The following is a 21,173-nucleotide window of genomic DNA, read 5'->3' on the forward strand; positions in this document are numbered from 1 at the left end:
TTTTATAGAGGGAATATAAGTGCATGGGGGAGAGCTTCCTACCATCTCAGGCATCCAGCTGCCCCCAAGCTCCCTCTAACGACACACATTTGTCCACAGGTGCCGAGAGATGGCTTTTTCTTGCTCTGATCTATGGTGATAAACCCAAGAGGTCCCAACATCTGTAATTCTGCCTCTGAGAAAAACAGGAATGTTATGACGTGCTTCCTCGCCCTTCACCGAGGGGCTGCCCTGTGAGAAAGCATCCTTCCAACAAGACAGCTAAAGACCAAAGTCGCCCACTGGAGGAAGGTAAGAAAATGTTAGGAAAACAAAACAACAAAAAAACTAGATCATCCTAGAAAGACACATGCTACCAAAACTGACTCAAAAAGAAACAAACAATCTGGATAGACATGTAAGAAGTGAAGAGTTTGAATTCATATCAAAAACTACCCATGAGGAAAGCCTGTGACCAGAAGGCTCCACTGGTTAACTCTACCAAACATTCAAGAGTTACTGTTACCAATTCTACCCAGACTCTTCCAAAAATTAGAAGAGGGAACATTTCTAAGTCATTCTATGAGGGTGATAGCACCCTGATACCCAAACCAGGCAAAGACATCACAAAAAAAATCACAAACCAAAATCTCTTGGGAATATGAACATAAACTCAACAAAATACCAGCGAACTTTAACCAGTTACACGAAAAAAGAATTATATACCATGAGCAAGTAGGGTTTATCCCAGAGTGCAAGGTTGGTTTAATATCTGAAAGCCAATTAACGTAACACATGATATCAATAGAATAAAAAGCAAACAAAAAAAGATTATTTTAAGAGACACAGAAAAAGCATTTGACAAAATCCAACACCCTTTCCTATGTGTGTGTGTGTAAGAATAGGGAGGTGATTACTAAGGTATTTGGGGTTTTTTGAGGCGATAAAAAACCTAAAACTAACTGTGGCGATGGTTGCCTGCATCTATGAGTACACTAAAAACCACTGAATTGTGACATTAAGTGGGTGAATTGTATGGTATGTGAAAGATACCTCAATAAAACTGATATTAAAAATAATAAAAGTTGGCGAGGGTGCGGGCCAGCTGTCCCTTAGCTACAGTCTCTGCCGTCTAGTTTACCGCAGTCCCCACCACGCCCTATTACCTCCAACGCTGCAGCTAGGCATCTGGTGACGGTTAGCCCAGCTCCTCCCAGTATGTTCCTCACACCCTGCTCATTTGCCTCACTTACTCTACACCTGTCCCACTTCAGAGACAACTCATGTTGTGGCCACTGTATCAAGACAGTCAACAGATGCAAAAAGAAAGTCAGAGAAAGGGACCAGTGGGGAGTTATGGCTGGAAACCCTGCAGAGAGTGAGGTGACATACTCCTAATTCCCGGCTAGGACACACATTTACTGCACAACCATGGGCAAGGCAGCCGGGCTGTATTTCTGAAAGGAGATTGTGGGACCAGGTCTCTGTGAAGGCTAAGTCCCTGGAATGCGTGTTTTGTGCTCTCGCCAGTGGTGAGGGCTCCCCCGCAAGGACAGGCAATGCTGAAAGCAAGCGCGGGCAGCAGGACGGCAGGATGGCTTTCTCCTGGCTTCCCTGGCTGCACCACAGGAACCCGCACCATGTGTCAAGCACGGAGCGCCCCCGCCTCTCTCGAGTCCAGGACAAGTCTCGCTCGGTGCTGGGATGACTGGAAAACTCCCCCAACACCTGGCAACCAGCCTTCACCAGGGGAAAGCAGGTCTTAGGCTCTGAGCAACCCAAAGGCCGCAGCAGAGCTGCAATTTCAGGACACCGCATGGGTGTCACGGTCTCTTGGTTCTTGGCTGCCTGCAATTGCGACTCACAGCAGTGGTTTGACACACTCAGCGGTCAGAGTTTCCTTTTAAAGAAAGTTCAGTTTTCACGACAGCATAATAACTCACTGTGCCAATATGCAGACATTTAGGACGTTGGTGTCTGTTTGCCTTTACTCTTTGTCATAATCATAGGGCGATTCTTTAAAAATAAAAAAAATTAAACCACCTAAATGCTCTACAAGGAGAGAATGGCTGAGTACACATGACTGTGAGAAAATAATCAGCCAGCCTACATAGCAACACGGAGAAAAAAACCCTTAGAATAAAAGCACTGAAAAGAGCAGAATGCTCAATTCTTCCACAGCATGGGCACAGCTAGGGAGAGGGTCGGGGAAGGAACATGGAGAAACAGAGAAAGCCGATACGTCTTTAAAGGCAATTTCCTTATGGCTCTTCTACTGGCACTCATGTAATAATATTTTCATCTTAATTGAAAGGAAACCAATTCAGATGAAAATATTATTACTAGGTAATCATAATTATTATATAATTATTAAATTCAATTAATTATTAAATTAAATACTAATTATTATTACTAGGTAACTACAGTGCGGGTAGTTTGTGGAGATGGAATACAAACCACAGAGGTAGCTCGTGAGTTTCACAAACAGCGAATCAGAGAATCCGAAGACTGTTCAACACACCAGCCGAGACTAAGGGCCAGCTTCGGCAACAATCTGCTCACTAATACGAAGAGGAAGGCGGGGGCAGGGCCCCACTCACCGTGGCGATGCCCCGGGCTTCCTGATAGGCCACCCTGACCACATCTGCGCTGCTGGTGTTGAGGAAGAAGTAGCCAGAGCCTTCTCGGACGTGCAGCTCTGCCTGTTAGGAGGGGCCAGCTGGTGTCAGAGGCCTGGGGTCCCCCAGGGGTCACACCCAGGCACTGGAGCAGGGGGGAGGTTGTACCTGCACGCCCGGGTGGTTGTAGATGGCCACCTCTTCTGGACTGACCCTCACGTCTTCCACCAGCAAGAGTTCGATGGAGGCCGACACGGGCATGAGGGGATGGTGCTGAAGGGGCAAAGCCAGCACTGTCAGACCCAGGGGGGCTGGGGGCCACCTCAGGCCAGCCCACGGCCTCCCCCAGAAGAGCAGGACGAGTGGCCCCAGGGGCCGGCGCCCCCCCGCCCCGCGGGACCTCATTATGTCGGGGACACGAGCCCAGTAACACCCATCGTGCTTTGAGACCACAGCCCTGCGAGGCCTCCTGAAGTCCTGCCCAGGTGGGCGCCCCATCCCACCTGCCAGGCTCCCGGGATGGACGACTCACACGCACCCCAGGAAAGTGGGACGGCGTTGCAGGCAGTGGGAGCTGCGGGCTTAGGGGATGGGGCTGAACCAGCTCGGCACACTCAGCTGGGGCCGCGGCGGGGAAGAGGCTGCGGCCCAAAGGCCTGAGGGCCCCCGAGGCGTGCGCCAGAGACGGCGTGTGGCGAGGTCCCTCTGCCTTTCAGCTGGATCCCCCCGTTGCCTGCGCGCAGGGTGTGCAGCGGGGGAGACTGAGGCAGGGAGCCTGGTGAGGAGGCACCCCTGATCATGGAGCGGGGGGTGACCGGGGTGCAGCCCAGCGAGGGGCTCAGGACCCTGGGACGCCGGGCACAGCACAGGAGAAGCAGAAGCAGCAGGGCTCCCCGGCCCCCCAGGGCTCTGGTCAGTACCGGCTGCTTCACTCTGGCCATGTCCAGGTGGGACTGCTGGTAGCCAGTGGCAGTGGCAGAGATGGCCGTGGTGCCCGAGGCCTGGTGAACTGAAATGGCCTGCAAACCTGAGTGCGGGAGAGAAAGCGGCGTCGGGTTTGGGCCCCGCTGCTGTATCTGTGAGGCGGCCCTCCTTCCCTCTGTCTAATTTGTAGCGTTAAATCTCCCACAGCCCTAAAAATAGGTGATGGGCTTCGCTTACACCGTGTGCACCATAAGAGTTAACGGGCCCTGAGCAAGGTTCCCGGGGCAGCTTAGAGGAGCAGGAGGAGACAGCTCAGCTCCCGGCTGTCGAGGGGTCTGTGATGGCAGCGTCACAGGGCGTCGGCGCCAGGCCGGTCTGTGTACAACCTGGGGTTTGAGATTCAGCCGCCGTGTGCCCCGAGCTGTTTCCCCATCTCCCACACAGAGAGGCCATTCCTACGTCACAGACGTGTGAGGATTAAAGGAGAGTCCTGAAGCTCCCTGAGCTTTAGTCCTGGACAGAGGGGGTCCCAGCCCTCCACCCACAGCTGCCTCTCGGCACGCGGCTCGTCTGTCTGGGGCCACCGCTCACCACCCGGCTCACCGTGCAACTTCTTTTGGCCGCTCCCATCGTCCCGGGACACCAGCTGTAAGGGCGGGTCCAGCTCGATGCTGGCCAGCGACGGCCTGGTGGACTCCCACTGGACGCTCAGCGAGCTGAAATTGTCGAACCTGCGGCCCTGCTGGTCATAGGCGGCCAGGTCCAGCAGGGGGTTGCGATGGCTGGAGACCGGAACCTGCAAGAAGCCGAGGTTACCCGCTACGGCTGCACCCCGGACTGGGCGGGGTTGCCCCTGACCACACGGTGCAGCGGACCTGCCGGCTGCCTTGTAAGCTCGTAGGGATCCCGGTGAGCCAGTGGGGGGCAAGTCGCGAACGGATGGTCACTAGTGCCAGCCAGCAAGGTGCCCCCAGCCCTATGCAACCTGGCCTCCTGCTCCAGTCCGTGGTCCTCAACGGGGGCCTTGGCGGGGTCTGGAAGCATTTTTGGTTGTCACACTGCAGGGGGCACAACTGGCGTCTAGTGTGTAGAGCTTGGGGTGCTGCCGAACACCCCAGGGTGCACTGGGCAGCCCCCCAAGAAGGGGCGATCTGGCCCCAAATGTCAGCAGTGCCAAGGCTGGGGGGCCCTACCCTCGGCCTCCCCACCCGAGCCAGGCTGCTCTCCTCCACTCAGCCCTCCCCTCTCCAAATCCTGCCACATCCCCCCGCCCCATGCCCACCTCAGCCCCTCCAGGATGCCCCGCCTCGTGGTTCAACAGGAACGCCAATTACACCCCAAAGTGTCCCAGAGCCACTGGGATGGCAAAGCTCTCAGCTGGCCTTGACCACCCCGGTGATGGGGGCTGCTATCCACCCACTGAGGGTGAGGACAGGTCCCGGGGGAGGGAAGGGACAGAGGTCCTTGGCGGCTCAGCGGCAGGCCCCCAGGATTCCACTCCAAAAGCCCACCTCCTGCTGCGTGCACCTGAGCAGCTCTGCTCCCCAGGGCCCGCGGGGGAGCGGCCTCATTCCCCCAGACCGAGGTTCACCCCGCCCTCCCGGCCCGAATGGCGCCCGGCTCCCACAGCCCGGACTCCAACCCATCTCCGCCCAGGCAAGTCACCCACTTTCTGGAGTTTCTCCACGTGAAGTGGGAATTGCACGAGATCCTCCTTCCAGGGCTCTGTTCTAAATAAGGGTCGCGTGAGAGCATTTTAAGGGGCCTGGCTCGCGTCACTCAGGCAGGAACCTGAGCTCAGCAGTATCCGTACTTCCCCAGGCATGGGTCCAGGAGGAAGGACTGAGCTCCTCTGGCCCTTGCAGTCAGGAGTGAGGGCATCACTTGCTTTGGCCAGTGAAATGTGACAAGTGACTCGTGACAGTTCCGGGGGCAGAAACTTGAATGGTTAGAACGTGATCTGCCAGCTCTGCTTCTCTGCCCACGTTCAACTTGGGGGCTGCTCCACCGCCCAAGTCTTGGAAGGAAGATAACGACGACGAAGTGGGGCCCCCAGCCCACTGCGATGCACACACTGCGTGAGCGAGAAGTGAGCCCTTACTGTGCAGGGGTGTCGGTACTGCCGCCGAGCCCACCTGGCCCGCCTGATGCAGTCAGCAAACTCCCACCTCCCTCGCCCCCGGAGAACTCTGGACCAAAGCAGGTCCCAAATTCTAAATGCAGGTCAGCATAATCACCTGGGGATGCAAAGGAGTTTACAGCCATTGTGGACACGAGTCGGGAGCTGTGACTGTGGGCGGGGAGAACAAAGTGCGTATTCTAGAGGCCCCACTCTGTCCCCCAGATGCGACCCAGGGCGGAAAACTAACGTGCTTCCCTTCCTCTTCCTCCCCGGGGCGGGGCGGGGCAGGGAATGAACAAAGCATCAATCATGCTCGCAGGTTCACTGGTCCTGCCAATGGCAAGAGCATCATCCCCAAACGGGGAGGCTGAGGCTCAGAGATGTTATGTTGCTTGCCCAAGGTCACACAGGGTTAGGGGTGGGACTCTCTGGTCTGATTTTAAAGCCCACCGGCCTCGCCAGACGCTGTGCAGCCTCTCCCCAGCACACGAGTCAGGAGGCAGCTCCATTCAAGCCCCAGCCTGTCACCTTCTGGCAGTGAGCTACACGGCTGATGCCCAGCTCAGAGGACTGGGGTCAGGCCAGAGTGCAGTCCCACTGTCACTCCGACAGGTCAGCCCCATTTTAGTGCCTGGCCTCGCCAGTGACCGACTCTGCAAACACGTCCTGGGCAGCCTCTGGCTTTGGAGACGTATAAAGTGAAACTGATTTGCACCAGGATGTGTGGCAAGGATATATCTTCCTCAGGGTCCCCTGGTGACACCACAAATCTCAGGGGCCACACCTGACTGGCTTGCGGCTCTGGAATCCCAGCACGGATGGATCACAAGGAATTCTGTGTCTGAGCAAAGATCTACAACACACGAGAGCCAATTCAGAGCCGCACTCGCTGCCTGACCGGCATCTTCCAGCCAAGAGACAACCCTGGGCTGACCCCGAGGTCACAGCCGACAGACGGCCAGACTCGGCTCCTTCAGCGAGTAGCCAATGTTTAAATACAGGAAAGAGGCACTTGGATCTGTTTTTTCCTTTGAAATTGAGAAGGTTTGGCCAGCCTGGGGTTGAACAGGCTGGAGCTGAGGGGGCTTTGGAGGAGCACCCGCTGTTCAGGCCTGACCATCCCCCCGGCCCTGTCCTCGGCACCAGGCATGTGAGCCTACAGAATAAGGGCAGCGGGCGGGGGGGTTGGGGAGGGGTCCCTGGATCACTCATCCACCCACCATTCACTGAGCTCCCACCACGAGCTGGGCCCTGAGAGAGAGACTCACAAAGATGAAAATGAGTACAGGCGCAGCTCGGAGATGTTGCGCTTTGCAGATCCCTCGTTTTTACAACCTGAAGGTTCGTGGCAACCGTGTGTCGAGAGATTCTGTCACTGCCATTTTCCTAACAGCGTTTGTTCACTTCATGTCTCTGGGTCACGTTCTGGTAATTCTCGCAATAGTTCAGACTTTTTTGTCATTATTATATGTACTTGTTAGGGTGTCTGTGATCAGGGACCTTTGAAGTTACTGCCATGACTCACTGAAGGCTCAGAGGTCGGTTAGCGTATTTTAGCTATAAAGTCCTCTTTAATTAAGGTCTGTACATTGTTTCTTCAGCCATAACACTATTGCACACTTAATAGACTATAGGATAATATAAATGTAGCTTTTATATGTCCCGGGAAACCAAAAAGTTCCTGAGACTTGTTTTATCGCGATATTCGCACTGTATACTGCAGGGTCTGGAACCGAACCCACGCCGTCTCTGAGGCCGGCCTGTGCATAAATTCTACGGCATTAGTTGATGTTAGGTGCTTGGGGGCGGGGAGGGGGAGAAGGGAACCGCGTAGGAAATGCTGAGTGGGGACCTTCAGATAAGGTCTAAGGCTGAGGAAGGCCCCCCCCACACCCCGAGAAAGTAACGTGTGAATAAAGAGCTGCGGGTTCAGGAGGGAAACAACTCCAGCCAGGGGACAGCAAGCCAGAACATGGGACTGTCCCAGCATCCGAGCACTGATCGCGGGGGGAAGGTGACGGGTGGTCTCAGGGCCTGCAGGTCCCACTCTGACTCCCTATGTCCGGTCCCGCTTATCCCCCGCAGGAACTCTGGATGTCACTGTCATCACTCAAAGCAGGCAGCTGCACAGCGGGTGGGATTCAGGCCGGGCCTGAATCCGGCTCCCCGGCACACACACGGTGGACCCAGCAAGCCGGGTCTTCCAAGCATCCAGACTTATATGTTGTCTTTCTTTCCACAAGGGATAATTTGCTGAGTACATAAAAGTGATTTAAAATGTAAAACTTTCAGGACATTCATCTCAATAGCCCCCAAAGTCTTTTCCTGAACACACACAGATTTTCACCTTAGGGAAGATGGTCAGCCGCTCCATGACATGCACACCCAGGCCTGGGACAGGGAGGATGCGGCACCATGGCAACGAGCCGGCGGAGGGGCCCTGGGCTCTGAGCCCGGGTCTCCTCCCGCAGGAGGATGCTCCCTCCCTGCAGGCCCGCGGGGCAGGGGAGAGGGCCCTGAGCCGCACACACAGACTCCTCACTTTAACCAGTGCCGGAGAGGCCCCAGTCCTCACGGGACCAGCGGAGGGGCTCACATGCCTCAGAGCTGAGGGGTCAGTGAAGCCCCCCACGATCGCCAGAGCAGCGGGAGAAAAAGCTGAACCAAGTTCACAAGGACAGGAGGCCCAGAGGCACCGGCCAGAGGGTGGGCTTGTTCCCAAGTCCCAGGCCCTGGAGTCTGGCGCCTCCCCTAGAGCTTCAAAGGGATGCAACTTGACCAAGCAGCAGCAGGAGCCGACTCCCAATCTCGCTGCCCCAGGCAGGCAGCTGGACACGCCCCGGGGCTGACTGCAGGCTGGGGCATCTGCAGGGCTGCCAAGGAGGCACCGGACTTGGAGCTGGACAGACGTAGGTTCTGCCTGCGGGTCCAGCCCTCAGGGACGAGGAGCAAGACACACACAGCGGTTCTGATCACTGTGTGGGCAGCAGGGTTGCAGAGCCCCTGGGCTGGCCCCGGGGCCTTTGCACTTGCTGTTCCACCTGCCTGGGGCACCCTGAGCTTGGCCCCTCTTGGCTGGCGCCCCGAGCACAGGCGTGAGCCTGTGTGCCCTCCTCACAGGGGCCTTTCCCTATAGTCTGAGGTCCCCTGTCTCCACAGGGCTTCGCACCCGCCCATCCACCACGTCTGCTGTGGGCCTCCTGTCGGCTCCGAGGCCCGAGCCTCGCCTGCCCTGGGTACTCTGTGTTCCAGAACCTGACGTGTGCCCAGCACAGGGGGTGAGATCCAACAAACGTATGCTGAGGGATGAGAAGAAAGAAGCCTGGTTCCCTTCCGAGAAGGGCCGCAGCCGGCCAGCAGGGCGTGTGCATGCCTGACCCTGACCAGGGGCTTCCAAATCCTCCATGTCCAGCCGTCCTGTCTCGAGGGTCTCAGGGGTGGAGGCTGGACTGCTGTCACCTCACATCCCTGCTGTCAGGGACCCCAGTGACTTTCTTCCCTCTGCTCGCAGTGACCTTGGAAACACAGCACCATCCCCTGCACCGTGGAGAAGGCTACCGCCAGCCACTCCCTCTGCAACTCCTGCCTTGAGACAAGAACCCCACCTTAACAGCCTCGAGCCACACAGGAAAGCGACGAGATCTGTACAGACCGCCAAGTGCCCACGCAGAGAGGCGGCAGAGTCCGGGCGCTGCCACCAGCAGCTGTGACGCGGGGGATGCCCCACCCCTCCAGATCCCGGGCCTCACGTGTCACACGCAGACAAGTGCCCACCGGACAAGGCGAGTGTAGGGCTGAGGGGGCAGCACCGGGTGTCGCCTGGCCTACCCACGCCGCCTCCCCAGAAGGCCACTCACCACCTGCTTGTTCTGCTGCAGCAGCGGGCAGGACAGGTCCAGCTGGGGGCTGGCGTAGACGGGCGCCAGGGTGAGCCTGGAGGGCGGCGCACACACGAACTTCACCACAGCAGGCTCCAGTGCCGGGAAGGGGTTCGTGATGCTGGGCCTGTTCCCCACCGTGAGGGCGATGACCTGGCAGAGCAGAAGCAGCCGTCAGACACCCCACGCCCGAGTCCCTGCTCCGCTGGGAGCCCCCGGGACTCAGCGTGCTCTTCTGCAGAACTGGGATGGTGGTGATGCCCGCATCCCAAGCGGGTTACGGTGGTCCAGCGCCACACGCCCAGGAGAGAGCTCCCCCAACGTGCAAGAGACCTTCCGACAGGGGCCCTGGCGCCCTCTACTAACAGAACAGAACCACTGCCGGCTCCTGGGCCCGAGGAAGAGGTGGGTCGGGGGAACACCATGCAGCTTCCCGGGACCCCATGAAGACCCCGAGGCTGATGAGCAAATCGACAAGCTTGTGCGTTTAGAATGAGGAATCCAGAGTGACTTGGAGACACCATCACAACGAGGTGCAGGCGTCGCAGGGCGCAGAGCGCGTCTGCGGGCCTGAGCCCTGGGGGGCCGGCTGAGGGCTACGGAGGGCGGGGCCGTGAGCAGGTGCTAGAGCCACAGCCCTGCCCTCCTTTCGCCCCTTAGACAGCTCAGCTGCAGGCTGCAAAGACGGAAATTAGAGGCGCAAGAAAAGACACGGACATTTATGCTTGCCTTCAGAGCTGGGACCTCAGAAATCAAGCCCGGCCCCCATTTTACGAGCAACACGGCTCACGGCCGGTCCTGAGGGAGCGGCCCCCGGCCCCTCAGTGACACTCACTTTCACACGCCAGAACAGTCCGGTCCAGAAGCCCCTCAACCTTCCTGACCACGAGGCAGGACAGAGGGCAGTGTCCTGGGTGACCCCCAACACCCCAGGAAGCGACCCCAGAGCACCAGGGTAGGGGGCCCTCAGGGCGGCCCTGCTGAGGGTCCGACCCCTACCGTCCGAGGGGGACACAGATGACTGAGCCAAGCCAGGGCTAAGGAAGTTCTCTACGTTCACTTTTGACTAAGTTTATTCTTGTTGTGGCATTTATTATTTTTCTTATTCTTCAATTGATTTTGTAAAAAAAAAACAATGAAGCCAGTGGAAGCGGGCCTCTCACTGTGCGTGTGTGTGTGTGTGTGTGTGTGTGTGTGTGTGTGTGTGTGTGTGCGCTTTAACATCAACTGACATGCTTTGTACTAGTAAATAAACACAGAAAGGTGTTCTTCACTTCCCCGAAGAGAGGGGCTCTCTCCTATGTCTCTTGATTCACGCTGGCCTCCTCACCCCTTGCGTTCTGTTTCCGGGCACCCTGGGAATGGAGGGTTACACCCCTACTATAACCAGACAAGTGTGCAGCCCTGAGCCTGGGACTGCCAGGCACAGGGGAACGGAGGGGCGAGCTGCTGCTCCATCCAGCCGATGCCGGCCCTGCAGGGATCACAGGTGCACTGTGCTCAGTCCACCCAGGCTAATTTTTTTGATTTTCAGCATTAAAAAAAAAATCAAGACACTCCATACACCTGAAGCTAATATAATATTGTAAATCAACTATATTTCAATCGAAAAAAAAGATTTCGGAGAAAAAAATACTGGGATTCTCGGCTCATCCTGAAACACCGAAAAGATCTGCCCACCCTGGGTCTGCAGTCTCACTCATTTATAATACTGATACTTGCCTGACCCTGGAGGCCTCTGACTTTGCGAGCCCGATCTCAACCCACCCGGACTTGACAGTGGGGAGTGCTGACGCCCTGGACCAAGAGATTGCCCCGGGTGTGGAAAGAGAAGCAGGACTGGCCAGTGTGTAGCGCGGTCCCAACTGCCGCACCCCGCTAGGCCCAGATGGTGCTTACTCAACCACCCTGATCCTCAGTCTGCCTGTCTGTGAAATGGGTACAACAGCCACGGCTGTCTCTCAGGGTTGCCTCGAGCAGTTAGATAAAATAATGCTGCGAGGCACAGCGGGGTGCTTGGGGGACGTGACTTTCCATCCCTCGCTCTGGGCAAGGCGGGTCTGGGGGTGGCCCCCCGCTCACCTGCTCGCCCAAGACCTGGCAGGTCACGAGGATCCAGTGTTGCTGGTGATTCCGGGCGGCAGGGGGCCCAAAGAGAGCCAGACTGACGCTGTCCATGTCCTCAGAGGTGACGTTGCGGAAGAACTTGGAAGGCTCCAGGACCCAGGGTCTGGGACCCCCCTCGAAAAGCATCTCTTTTGAGGAGCCGAGGGTCACCAAGGCGACAGAGGAGGGGTCCACAGCCTGTGGGAGAAAAGAGGGGAAGCGTCAACGTCTCCCTCGGAGAGGCGAGCCTGCCAGGGCTGGGGTGGCTCACTCTCTGGTCCTTGCTTTACTTGGTGCTGGTTGTCCTGCCAGGAAATGATCTGTTTGGGCGTCTGTCTCCCCAGCTGGCCTATAGGCTCATTAAAGGAAAGGCATGTCTGTTTCCTCTTGTATCTGCAGCGCGATCTCAACCACATGAGAAATGAAAGATCTTACAGACAAACTGAAATATTTTTAAAAGAGTAAATTACAACTACACTGTGACACTATTTCTCTGCCATCTGATTAGCAAAAATCCAAAAGTCTGAGCACACACACTGCTGGTGAGTCCGTAGGGAAACACGTACTCTTTTATAAAATTAATTAACTTGTTTTTTGAGATATAATTGACATGTAACATTATATTCATTTCATTAGTACAACATAGTGTTTTGATATTGGTATATGTTGCAAAATGGTCACCACAATAAGTCTAGTTAACATCTATCACCACACAAAGTTACAATTTTTTCTTCTTGTGATGAGGACTTTTAAGATCTATTCTCTCAGCAATTTTCAAAAACAGTATTATCGAGAAACGTGTTCTATCCCGCTGGGGAGACAGGAAAATGGCACAACCCCAACAGAGGGAAATTTGGCAATATCTACTAAAATGACAGTCACATTTATCCTTTGTCCAAGCAACATTCCTTCTAGGAATGGACTCCGAAGATATGCCTCCATGAATATATAAAACATACACACAGAGCTACGCATTACAGTATTACATTTAAGAGTAAAAGCGTGGAAACAGCACAAACATCCACCAGCAGGGGCCTAGTTAGGTAAACTGTGGTCTATCCATACAATGGAATGTCAAACAAAGATCTTCCCGTGTGGATGTGGAGAGATTTGCAGGTTATTTACCAAGCAAAGAAGCAAAGTGCAGAACAGGATATCTAGCATATTACCCTTGAGTAAGAGAGGAACGGGCAGGGCATAAGAACATACAATCGTTCTTGCTGACTTTTGCAAAAAGAGACACTAAAACTGTAAAATGGAAACTAATCAAAATAGTTTTTGACAAGAGGCAGGGAAGGGATGGAAGTGAGGCTTCTGGGTGTACTTTGAGGCTTCTGGGTGTACTTTAACTTGGGAACCACATAAACAACTTAGACAAAAAATAAGGTTAAAAAAAGCAAACCCTGGGTCTTCCCTGGTGGCGCAGTGGTTGAGAGTCTGCCTGCCGATGCAGGGGACACGGGTTCGTGCCCCGGTCCGGGAAGATCCCACATGCCGCGAAGCGGCTGGGCCCGTGAGCCATGGCCGCTGAGCCTGCGCTTCCGGAGCCTGTGCTCCGCAACGGGAGAGGCCACAGCAGTGAGAGGCCCGCGTAGCACAAAGAAAAAAAAAAAAGGAAACCCTAAAACTGAGAAGAAATGGAAACAAATGATTCTACCTACGACAGGTTGATCATCTCAATGCTGAGAAGACCAAACCTGCATCAATCCCCTCTTCTTGGACTAATTGACCTTAACCTCTGGTGCTTCCCAATATCTTTTAGGCCAAGAGTTGCAGACACCTGTTAGCCCCAAGGTCCAACTCTGATTGGCTGGTAATGGCTATGGGGGTGAGGATCTGTGCTCCTGAGGCCGAATCAGTGCTTGGCAATAAAGGCAGCCAGGATTGATTAGCAATGTCTGCAGTGGGCACAGACAGGCACACACAGAAGCTGTGCCTGCATTGGACCAGAGTCCACAAAGGCAGAGTGACTTCTCGTTCAGAATCGCCAGTGTCCTAGGCACGTGGAGGTTGCCAGGAGCCCACATCAAGTGAGTCCTTGACAGCTTAATGCCCAGAACACACAGAATACTTGACAGTTACCTCCGGGCCCGGCTCCCCCAAGCCCTACTCACCTGGACCCCTTAAAGCCCTGTGAGTGTTCGTGCAGATCAGGGTACAACGACCCATCTCAGACCTTCTGCAGCGGAGACCCTGTGGGGATGTCATGAGCCTGGGCTGAGCCAAAGCCTCCCCTACCCAGCCAGCGCCAGCCTCCCCTCCATTTTGGCCCACGGTGTTCGCCAGCCCGCTGCTGCGGTCATCTCTGCTGACCTGCTCATCGGACCCCTGATGTTCCGCTCAGCTCTTTCCATGCTCTCACCCCCATGCGGGCTGCTTCCCCCAACTGCCAACAGCCTGAAGCCCTCGCAGGTACAGACTGATAACCACTCAGCTGTCGCCACAGTCCTGGACCTGAAGCAGTGACCCAGCCAGATGCACCTCCGTATGGAGAGGCAATGTCACTGTGTGACAGCCTTAAGATGTCACATACCCTTGAGGATGGAGGCAGGTCGGGGCAAGGTGATGATCTGCCAAGGCCTGTGGGGCTCAGGTCCCCTTGGTTGGGTGCTAAACCCTTAGTAAAGAAAGGGCATCACTTGTCAGTGAGAGTTCTGTCCTTTCGACTTTTTTTTTTTTTGCAATATGAATAATTTTCTGAATTTGCTGTCAGTTAGCTCTCCAGGCATCCATCCCTCCCTGAACACGTGTGCACAGGTGTGTACACACACACAATTCCAAGGAGCCCCCCACAGACTCTATCTTGCTACATGCCCACCAAAGAAACCATCAACAGGGCCCTTTTCCTGCACGTGATGAGGGCCTTTGGCCCTTCCTCCCTGGACACCCCTCCCTCCTTGAGACAGCTGCACGGCCTGCTCCCGTGCTTCACTCAGGCCTCTGCGCAAACCTCCTCCTCAGGGAGGCCTTCTTGGATCCCCCGTCCAAGGCAGGACCTCCTGTCACCTGTTACCTCCCTTCCCAGCTGGACCGCCCTTCTCACCACCTGTCATCACTTCCTGTGTGTTCTTAAGTGCATTTGCTTCTCTGTCCCCAAAGCTAGAATGAAGCTATCACTCAGCTGTGTGACCTTAAGCAGGTTAATGTCTATAAGGCTCAGTCTCCCGTCCTATAAAATGGGTACAATGAGAACCCTGCCTCATGGGTTATCGCAGATTCAAGGGGGCATGGATGGGAGCCCTGAACACACATGTAGCATATGCTCAGTAAATGGCCCCCACTACTGTCAACTGTCACCCCATTTTGCAGATGGAAAGAGTGAAGCCCAGCAAGCAGAAGCAACTCGTCCAAGTTCACCCAGCTGGCGGGCCTGGGTCTGTTCCGACTCCAGATGCCCTGCTCTCACCCGTCTCATCACCACAACCAGAACAGCTCTGCTATGGACAAAGTAGGTCACTGTAAACCTTGCAGGAGGATTTCTTCCTGACCAGCCCAATAGAAAGACTGTGCAAAAGTACCACATGTCCTATAATTAAAGCCGGAGAATGATCAATTATCACCTTGCTGTGCAATTCTCTTCCCATCCAGGCATAAAAGCGTCACCGAACCGTGTGCCAGGGAGATAGGTTAATAATCAGCATGGCTAATGAAGGACACTGGTAAATAGTACTGGGGGCGTCAACACGCAGATACCAGGACAGGCCAAGCAGGAGAGGAGGGGCCCCGTATCGCAGTCGAGACCTTCTCTCTCAGGGACTCAATTTCCTGGTTTGCAAAACAGGAGGGCGTCTGGTCATCAAGAGGCCCTTAGCACCAGCAGTCTGCGTTTCCAGGAGATGGACTACCCGCCTCAGTCCAGGATCCAGAGAAAAGGAGAGGGGAGGGGAGGGGAGAGGCAGTCATAGGTGACAGTCCCCCCGCCCCCCGCCGCCCCGGCACCTGGCTGACCCAGAGGCTCCAGGGTGCACAGCCCACGCTGATCATCACCGGGATGAAGGAGGCAGGCGGGGACCCCAGACCCTGGCACTCCAGGCCCCCAAAGGGTAACCCGCAGGTGGGGTGACAATGTACCCCAAACTGCTGCAGCCAACCAGGCTGAAGAGGAAGTAGTGTGTTGGCTGTGAAGGGAGTTTGGGAACTGGCAAGACAGCCCCCCTCTGTCTGTGGGCCAATTAGACAGAAGAGGTTACAGGTAAGTCGGGCCGGGGGGTGGAGTGGGGGGCTGGCGAGTGGCACCTGTTAGATCTGGGGAGGGTCTTTCTTCTGCCGTGGGGGGCATCCTTACAATGTGCTTCCAAGACACGGCCACTCACCCTCCCCGCCAGCAGCAGGGGTCTCGTGGGTGTGACTGTCCTTCCCTGACCTCACCTGCTGCCCACTGCTGCATGAGAACATCCAGCTCTAACCCTCGCTCGACCTGACCCAGGGAGCCTCCAGTCTCATGCCTCACCCCGAGATACACACACTCCTTCTGGTGCCCCACCAGCCGAGCTTCCTGCCTTCACACTCTCGTTCTGCTTCTGCGTTCACAGGTGACCTGTGCCCCCGGGACTCTTCGTTACCTCTACTACACTTACTGCGTCTGTCTGCACGTCTGCATTCCTCACAGATGGGCAGCCTCCCAGGGCACAGAGGGTGAGATGTTTCCCTAGATCTGTCTCCCCACCCCAAGCCTTGTACTAACAAAGCACCAGGGACTGTCTGCAGAGTGAGCTGGCAAGCACAGGCTGGACAAGAACTGGTAGCTGCCCTTCCAGTTTCCACACCCCTCTCTTCCTCAGAGAAAGAACTTCCATTTCATTAGGGTGGTAAATTGCCCAGCTGAAATGACTCCCTAGTCTCTTACAGCTAGCTGTGGCCAGCAGATTAAGTTCCGGCCAATGAGGTGCAGGTGGAAGCTGCTCTTTTAAACTTCTGACAAGGCTACTACAGGAAACTAACTCGGCTCAGAGATGAGCTCTTTCCCCTTCTGGCTATATGGAATGCAGATGTGATAGCTGCAGCTCCAGCAGCCACCTTAGAGCATGAGGCAACTTTGAGGATGAAATCCACATATTAGGACGATGAAGTAGAAAGACAGAAACCTGGGTCCCTGATGACTACAGAGCTGCCACACTAGACCTGTGTGAAACCTCTCATGTGAAAGAGGAACAAACTCTCTATTCACTGAGCCACTGTTATTTTGCGTTTTGTTACTTGCAAATACACCTAATCTTAACAGATATCAAGGCACAAGGAAGATAAGAGAAGAGACACATATCCTGTTCTTTTCCCTATAATTTCTCCAGTCAGGAAGCCACCTTTATTGGGGACATGTCCACCTTATCTTCATCCTTACATCCCAGCTTGGGATAGTGAGCTCAGGGGTTGGCCCCTGATGCTCCACCAAACACCCAGATAATCAGACCATGTGGTCACCTGGACAAGCACCCAGGAGGGGTCCTGAAGAACCTCCTCCCCAGGCTCCATCACATGGCTGGCTGTGGCAGGGCCTCCCCAGGATGACCGCTGCCATCTTAGGGATTTTAGTTTTCTCTCAGCCCTGCTCCCTGAGCCCTCTCACCTCCAGGGTCCTGATCAGTGAGAGGATCTTGACCTTTCAATTTTACGCTGCCATCTTTCCTTCCTCTGCCCTCCCTATCACCCTTTCAACGCTTTACTTTTTCCATGGCATGCATATACAAAATACATTACTTACTAGTTTATTTACTGTCTGTCTCTACCTCTGTCTCTGCTACAATGTCAGCTCATGAGGAAAAGGATTTCTGTGTGGTTTTTTGCACTGTTGTACCCCTAACGTTTAGAGCAGGGACCGGCACCTATGAGTAGGTATTCATATATATTTTGGTTTGGGGGATCAGGAGACCTTGGATTCAGCCCTAGCTAGGTAACCCTGGACACATTTCCCCACTCACTCCTTCTAAATTAAACAACTCTTCTCAAAAAATTAAAAACAGAACTACCACATGACCCAGCAATTCCCATAAATCCTTATGGGCATTTATCCAAAGGAAAGAAAAACACTTACTTTAAAGGAAATCTGTACCCCATGTTCATAGCAGCGTGATTTACAATAGCCAAGATATGGAAACAACTTAAATGCCCATTAATGGATGAATGAATAAAGAAGATGTGACATATATATAGATATAGATATAGATACAGGTATATAGATATAGATATAAAAGAATATTATTCACCCATAAAAAGAAGGAATTTGCAACATTGCCATTTGCAACAACATGGATGGACCTTGAGGGTATCACACTAAGTGAAATAAACCAAGACAAAGACAAATACCTTATGATCTCACTTATAAATGGAATCTAGAAACAAAAAAACAAAAACCACAAACTCATAGAAACAGAGAACAGACTGGTGGCTGCCAGAGGCAGGAATTGGGGGCAAAATGGGTGAAAGTGGTCAAAAAGTACAAACTTCCAAGTACAAAATAAGTGAGTCCTGGGGATGTGAGGTACAGCATGGTGACTCTAGCTAATAACACTGTGCTGCATATGTGAAAGCTGCTAAGAGGGTAGATCTTAAAAGTTCTCATCACACACACACAAAACTTGTAACAATGCGTGGTGATGGATGTTAACTAGACTTATTGTGGTGACCATTTCACAATAGATACAAATATTGAATCACTCTGTTGTCCTAAGGAAACTAACACAAGGTTATACGTCAATTATATCTCAATAGGAAATCCACAACAACCCTTGGTTGTCGTCTGCTCTGTATCAGGCAGTGTGCCCAGGGCTAGGGGTGCAGCGATGAAGAATTCTTATGTCACTGAGCTAGCTTCTAATGGCTGAGGGGGAGAAGAAAATGCATCCCAAATCAAGGGGACCAGAGCTATCCTAGCGGCTGGGACTGGTGCCCGGGAAATGCAAGTGCTGACTGGCCCAGCCTGGGAGGCCCGCCCCACAGGAGGGGCAGGCCCACGATCCCCGGGCCTCCCGAGCGAGGCTGCCTGGCCGCACCCTGGAGGAAGGGCCAGGTCTTCCTTGTTCACACAGTAACAGCTAACCCTTACTGAGCGCTCAGTACCTCCTAGGGACGGTTCTCAGCCCACCTGGTTCGTGAGCTCAGCTCATCGTCACCACAACCCTGGGAGGCAGGTGCTGTATCAGCCCCATTTACAGGCAGGGAAACTGAGGCCCAGGGAAATTACATCAGCCAAAGTCACAGAGTTGGTGCTGGACCTGGATTGAAACTCGGGAGTTGGTGTCAAACAAAGGCAGCATGCTCTGAGCAGGAACACTCTGAATGCCTTCTGCACGAAGACGCACGGGGGACCCAGACGCTGACGGTTACCTGGCATCAGGTGAGGGGCACATCCAGACCTGACCCAGGCCCCGAGGCCCCAGAATCTGCGCCACGCGCCAGGGCCATTGTCCCCACGCCAGGGTTCTGTGGAGACCCTGCAGGGTGAGTCTCTACTGGACCAGGAGCCCCTCTGTCCCGATCCGTGTGGGAATCGTTTCATCCACAAGGATGTCGGCACTCACCGTCTGCCACCAGGGAGGCCCTGCCCCTGCTCCATACTCCTAATTTCAGCTTGACAATCACCTCTGTAGCTGTCCCAAAAGCTATTCTGAACAATCAGTGTTTTAACACACATTCACCAGAGCAGATGGATAATTTGCACCAGGGAACGGGGGGAGGGCAGGGCCTGGGGCTCACCTTGAGGGGCAGGTAGGCGGCAATGGTGATGCGGGCGCTCAGGTGGATGTGGCCGTGCTTGTAGCTCACGAGGAGCGCGGTGTAGCCCTGGGCCTCTGCCCTCACCGTGACACCGCTGCAGTGCTCAGGCCCTGGCCGCAGCCTCCCTGCAAGAAGAGAACCACAAGGTCACTGAGACCTTGCCTCTGCCGGGAAAGACAGGACAGGCTGACCGCCCTCTTCCATCCTGGGCTTGAAACGAATCTTTTTAACTTACCATTTTAAAGTATAATTCCCATACCAAAGAGCACATGACACATTGTAAGCACACAACTCACAATTTTTCCCCCACAAGCTGAACACGCTCTGTTTCCAGGACCAGGATCAAGAAGCAGTACGACCTGCACACTACCCCTGGGATCTCCTGTGGACCCTTCTGGTCAGGAGCCCCGCCCCAGAGGAAAACCACTGTTCCCTGACTTCTAAGAGCACAGCTGAATTCTGCTGGCTCTGGACTCCATACGAGGGGAACCGCCTTGGTACCTGCCCCCTTCAACTCAACAGTGGCGGTGAGATTCCACCTTATGTTTCGCACGCTGTAGATCTTCCACTCACATTTGTGCGTTACGCTGCCGTGGGAACAGACAGCGGTTTCTCCACGCCACAGGGCCCACGCGGGGCTGCGACGAGTCGCGCTGCTGTGCGCGTGTGTGCGTGTTTCTTTGGGGACGTATTCGCCTCTTTGGAGGGGTGCACCCCGAGGAGTGGGAGTGCAGATAGTGGGAGTGTGTGCTCAGCTTCCCTCATTATCGCCAATTACCTTTCCCAAATGGCTGATGGACTTACACTGCCTCTAGTGGCTGTGAAACATCCCTGCCAATCCTTGGTAAATATTTTCCGTCTTTTATTAATTAAAAAAAATTCTCGTAAAATACACATTAACATAAACTTTTACCACGGTAATAACGTTTCCAGTTCAGTGGCATTAGGTACATTCACACTGTTGTGAACCACCACTCATCTCCAGACCACTTCTCATCTCGCAAAACTGAAACTCTGAACCCGTTAAATATAACTTCCCAACTCTCACCCCCTCCAGCCCCTGGCAACCACCATTCTACTCTCTGTCTATATGAATTAATGCTGCTATAAATATGGACATACAAGTATTTCATCAAGATTCTGCTTGCAATTATTTAGGGTATATACCCAGAAATGGGATTGCTGGATCATAGAGCAGTTCCATGTTTACTGTCTTTTTCTTTATTTTTTTGGCCGCATCGGGTCTTAGTTTTGGCACACGGGATCTTTCATTGCGGCATGCAGGCTTCTCTCTAGTTGTGGCGTGCAGGCTTCTCTCTCTAGTTGTGGCACGTGGGTTTTCTCTCTCTAGCTGTGGCACCGGGCTCCAGGGCACATGGGCTCTGTAGTTTGTGGCATGCGGGCTCTCTCACTGAGGCCCGCGAGCTCAGTAGTCATGGCACGCAGGCTTAGTTGCCCCAGGGCATGTGGGATCTTAGTTCCCCGACCAGGGATCGAACTCGTGTCGCCTGCGTTGGAAGGTGGATTCTTTACCACTGGACCACCAGGGAAGTCCCCCACGTTTAATTTTTTTCAAGACCCTCCATACTGTTTTCCACAGTGGCTGCACCATTTTACATTCCCACCAACAGAGCACAAGGGTTTTAATATCTACACATCCTCAGCAACACTTGTTTTTTTTCTGTCTTTTTGCTAGGAGCCATCCTAAAGGGGTTTAGGTGGTATCTCACTGTGGTCTTAATTTGAATTTATATCATGATTAGAGATGATCTTTTCATATACTGGTTGGCCATTTGTATATCATCTTTAGAGCAATGTCTAGTCAAATCCTTCATC

At 54.0% G+C, this 21,173-nt stretch overlaps 1 protein-coding gene across 1 annotated transcript in view; it reads right to left on the minus strand.

Annotated features, from left to right (window-relative positions):
• The window catches only part of NUP210 (nucleoporin 210), a 99,605-nt gene that overhangs the window by 32,957 nt on the left and 45,475 nt on the right, over positions 1-21,173 (minus strand). The window contains exons 14-20 of the mRNA XM_060161048.1: positions 19,317-19,462; positions 11,604-11,825; positions 9,501-9,674; positions 4,125-4,317; positions 3,518-3,624; positions 2,766-2,870; positions 2,580-2,681 (exon numbers count right to left, since the gene is read on the minus strand). Of these exons, the coding sequence (XP_060017031.1) occupies positions 2,580-2,681; positions 2,766-2,870; positions 3,518-3,624; positions 4,125-4,317; positions 9,501-9,674; positions 11,604-11,825; positions 19,317-19,462 (1,049 nt within the window). The remainder of the gene's footprint in view (positions 1-2,579; positions 2,682-2,765; positions 2,871-3,517; positions 3,625-4,124; positions 4,318-9,500; positions 9,675-11,603; positions 11,826-19,316; positions 19,463-21,173) is intronic.

This window comes from Lagenorhynchus albirostris, chromosome 10 (genome assembly GCF_949774975.1).
Source record: "Lagenorhynchus albirostris chromosome 10, mLagAlb1.1, whole genome shotgun sequence".
Classification (NCBI taxonomy): Eukaryota; Metazoa; Chordata; class Mammalia; order Artiodactyla; family Delphinidae; genus Lagenorhynchus; species Lagenorhynchus albirostris.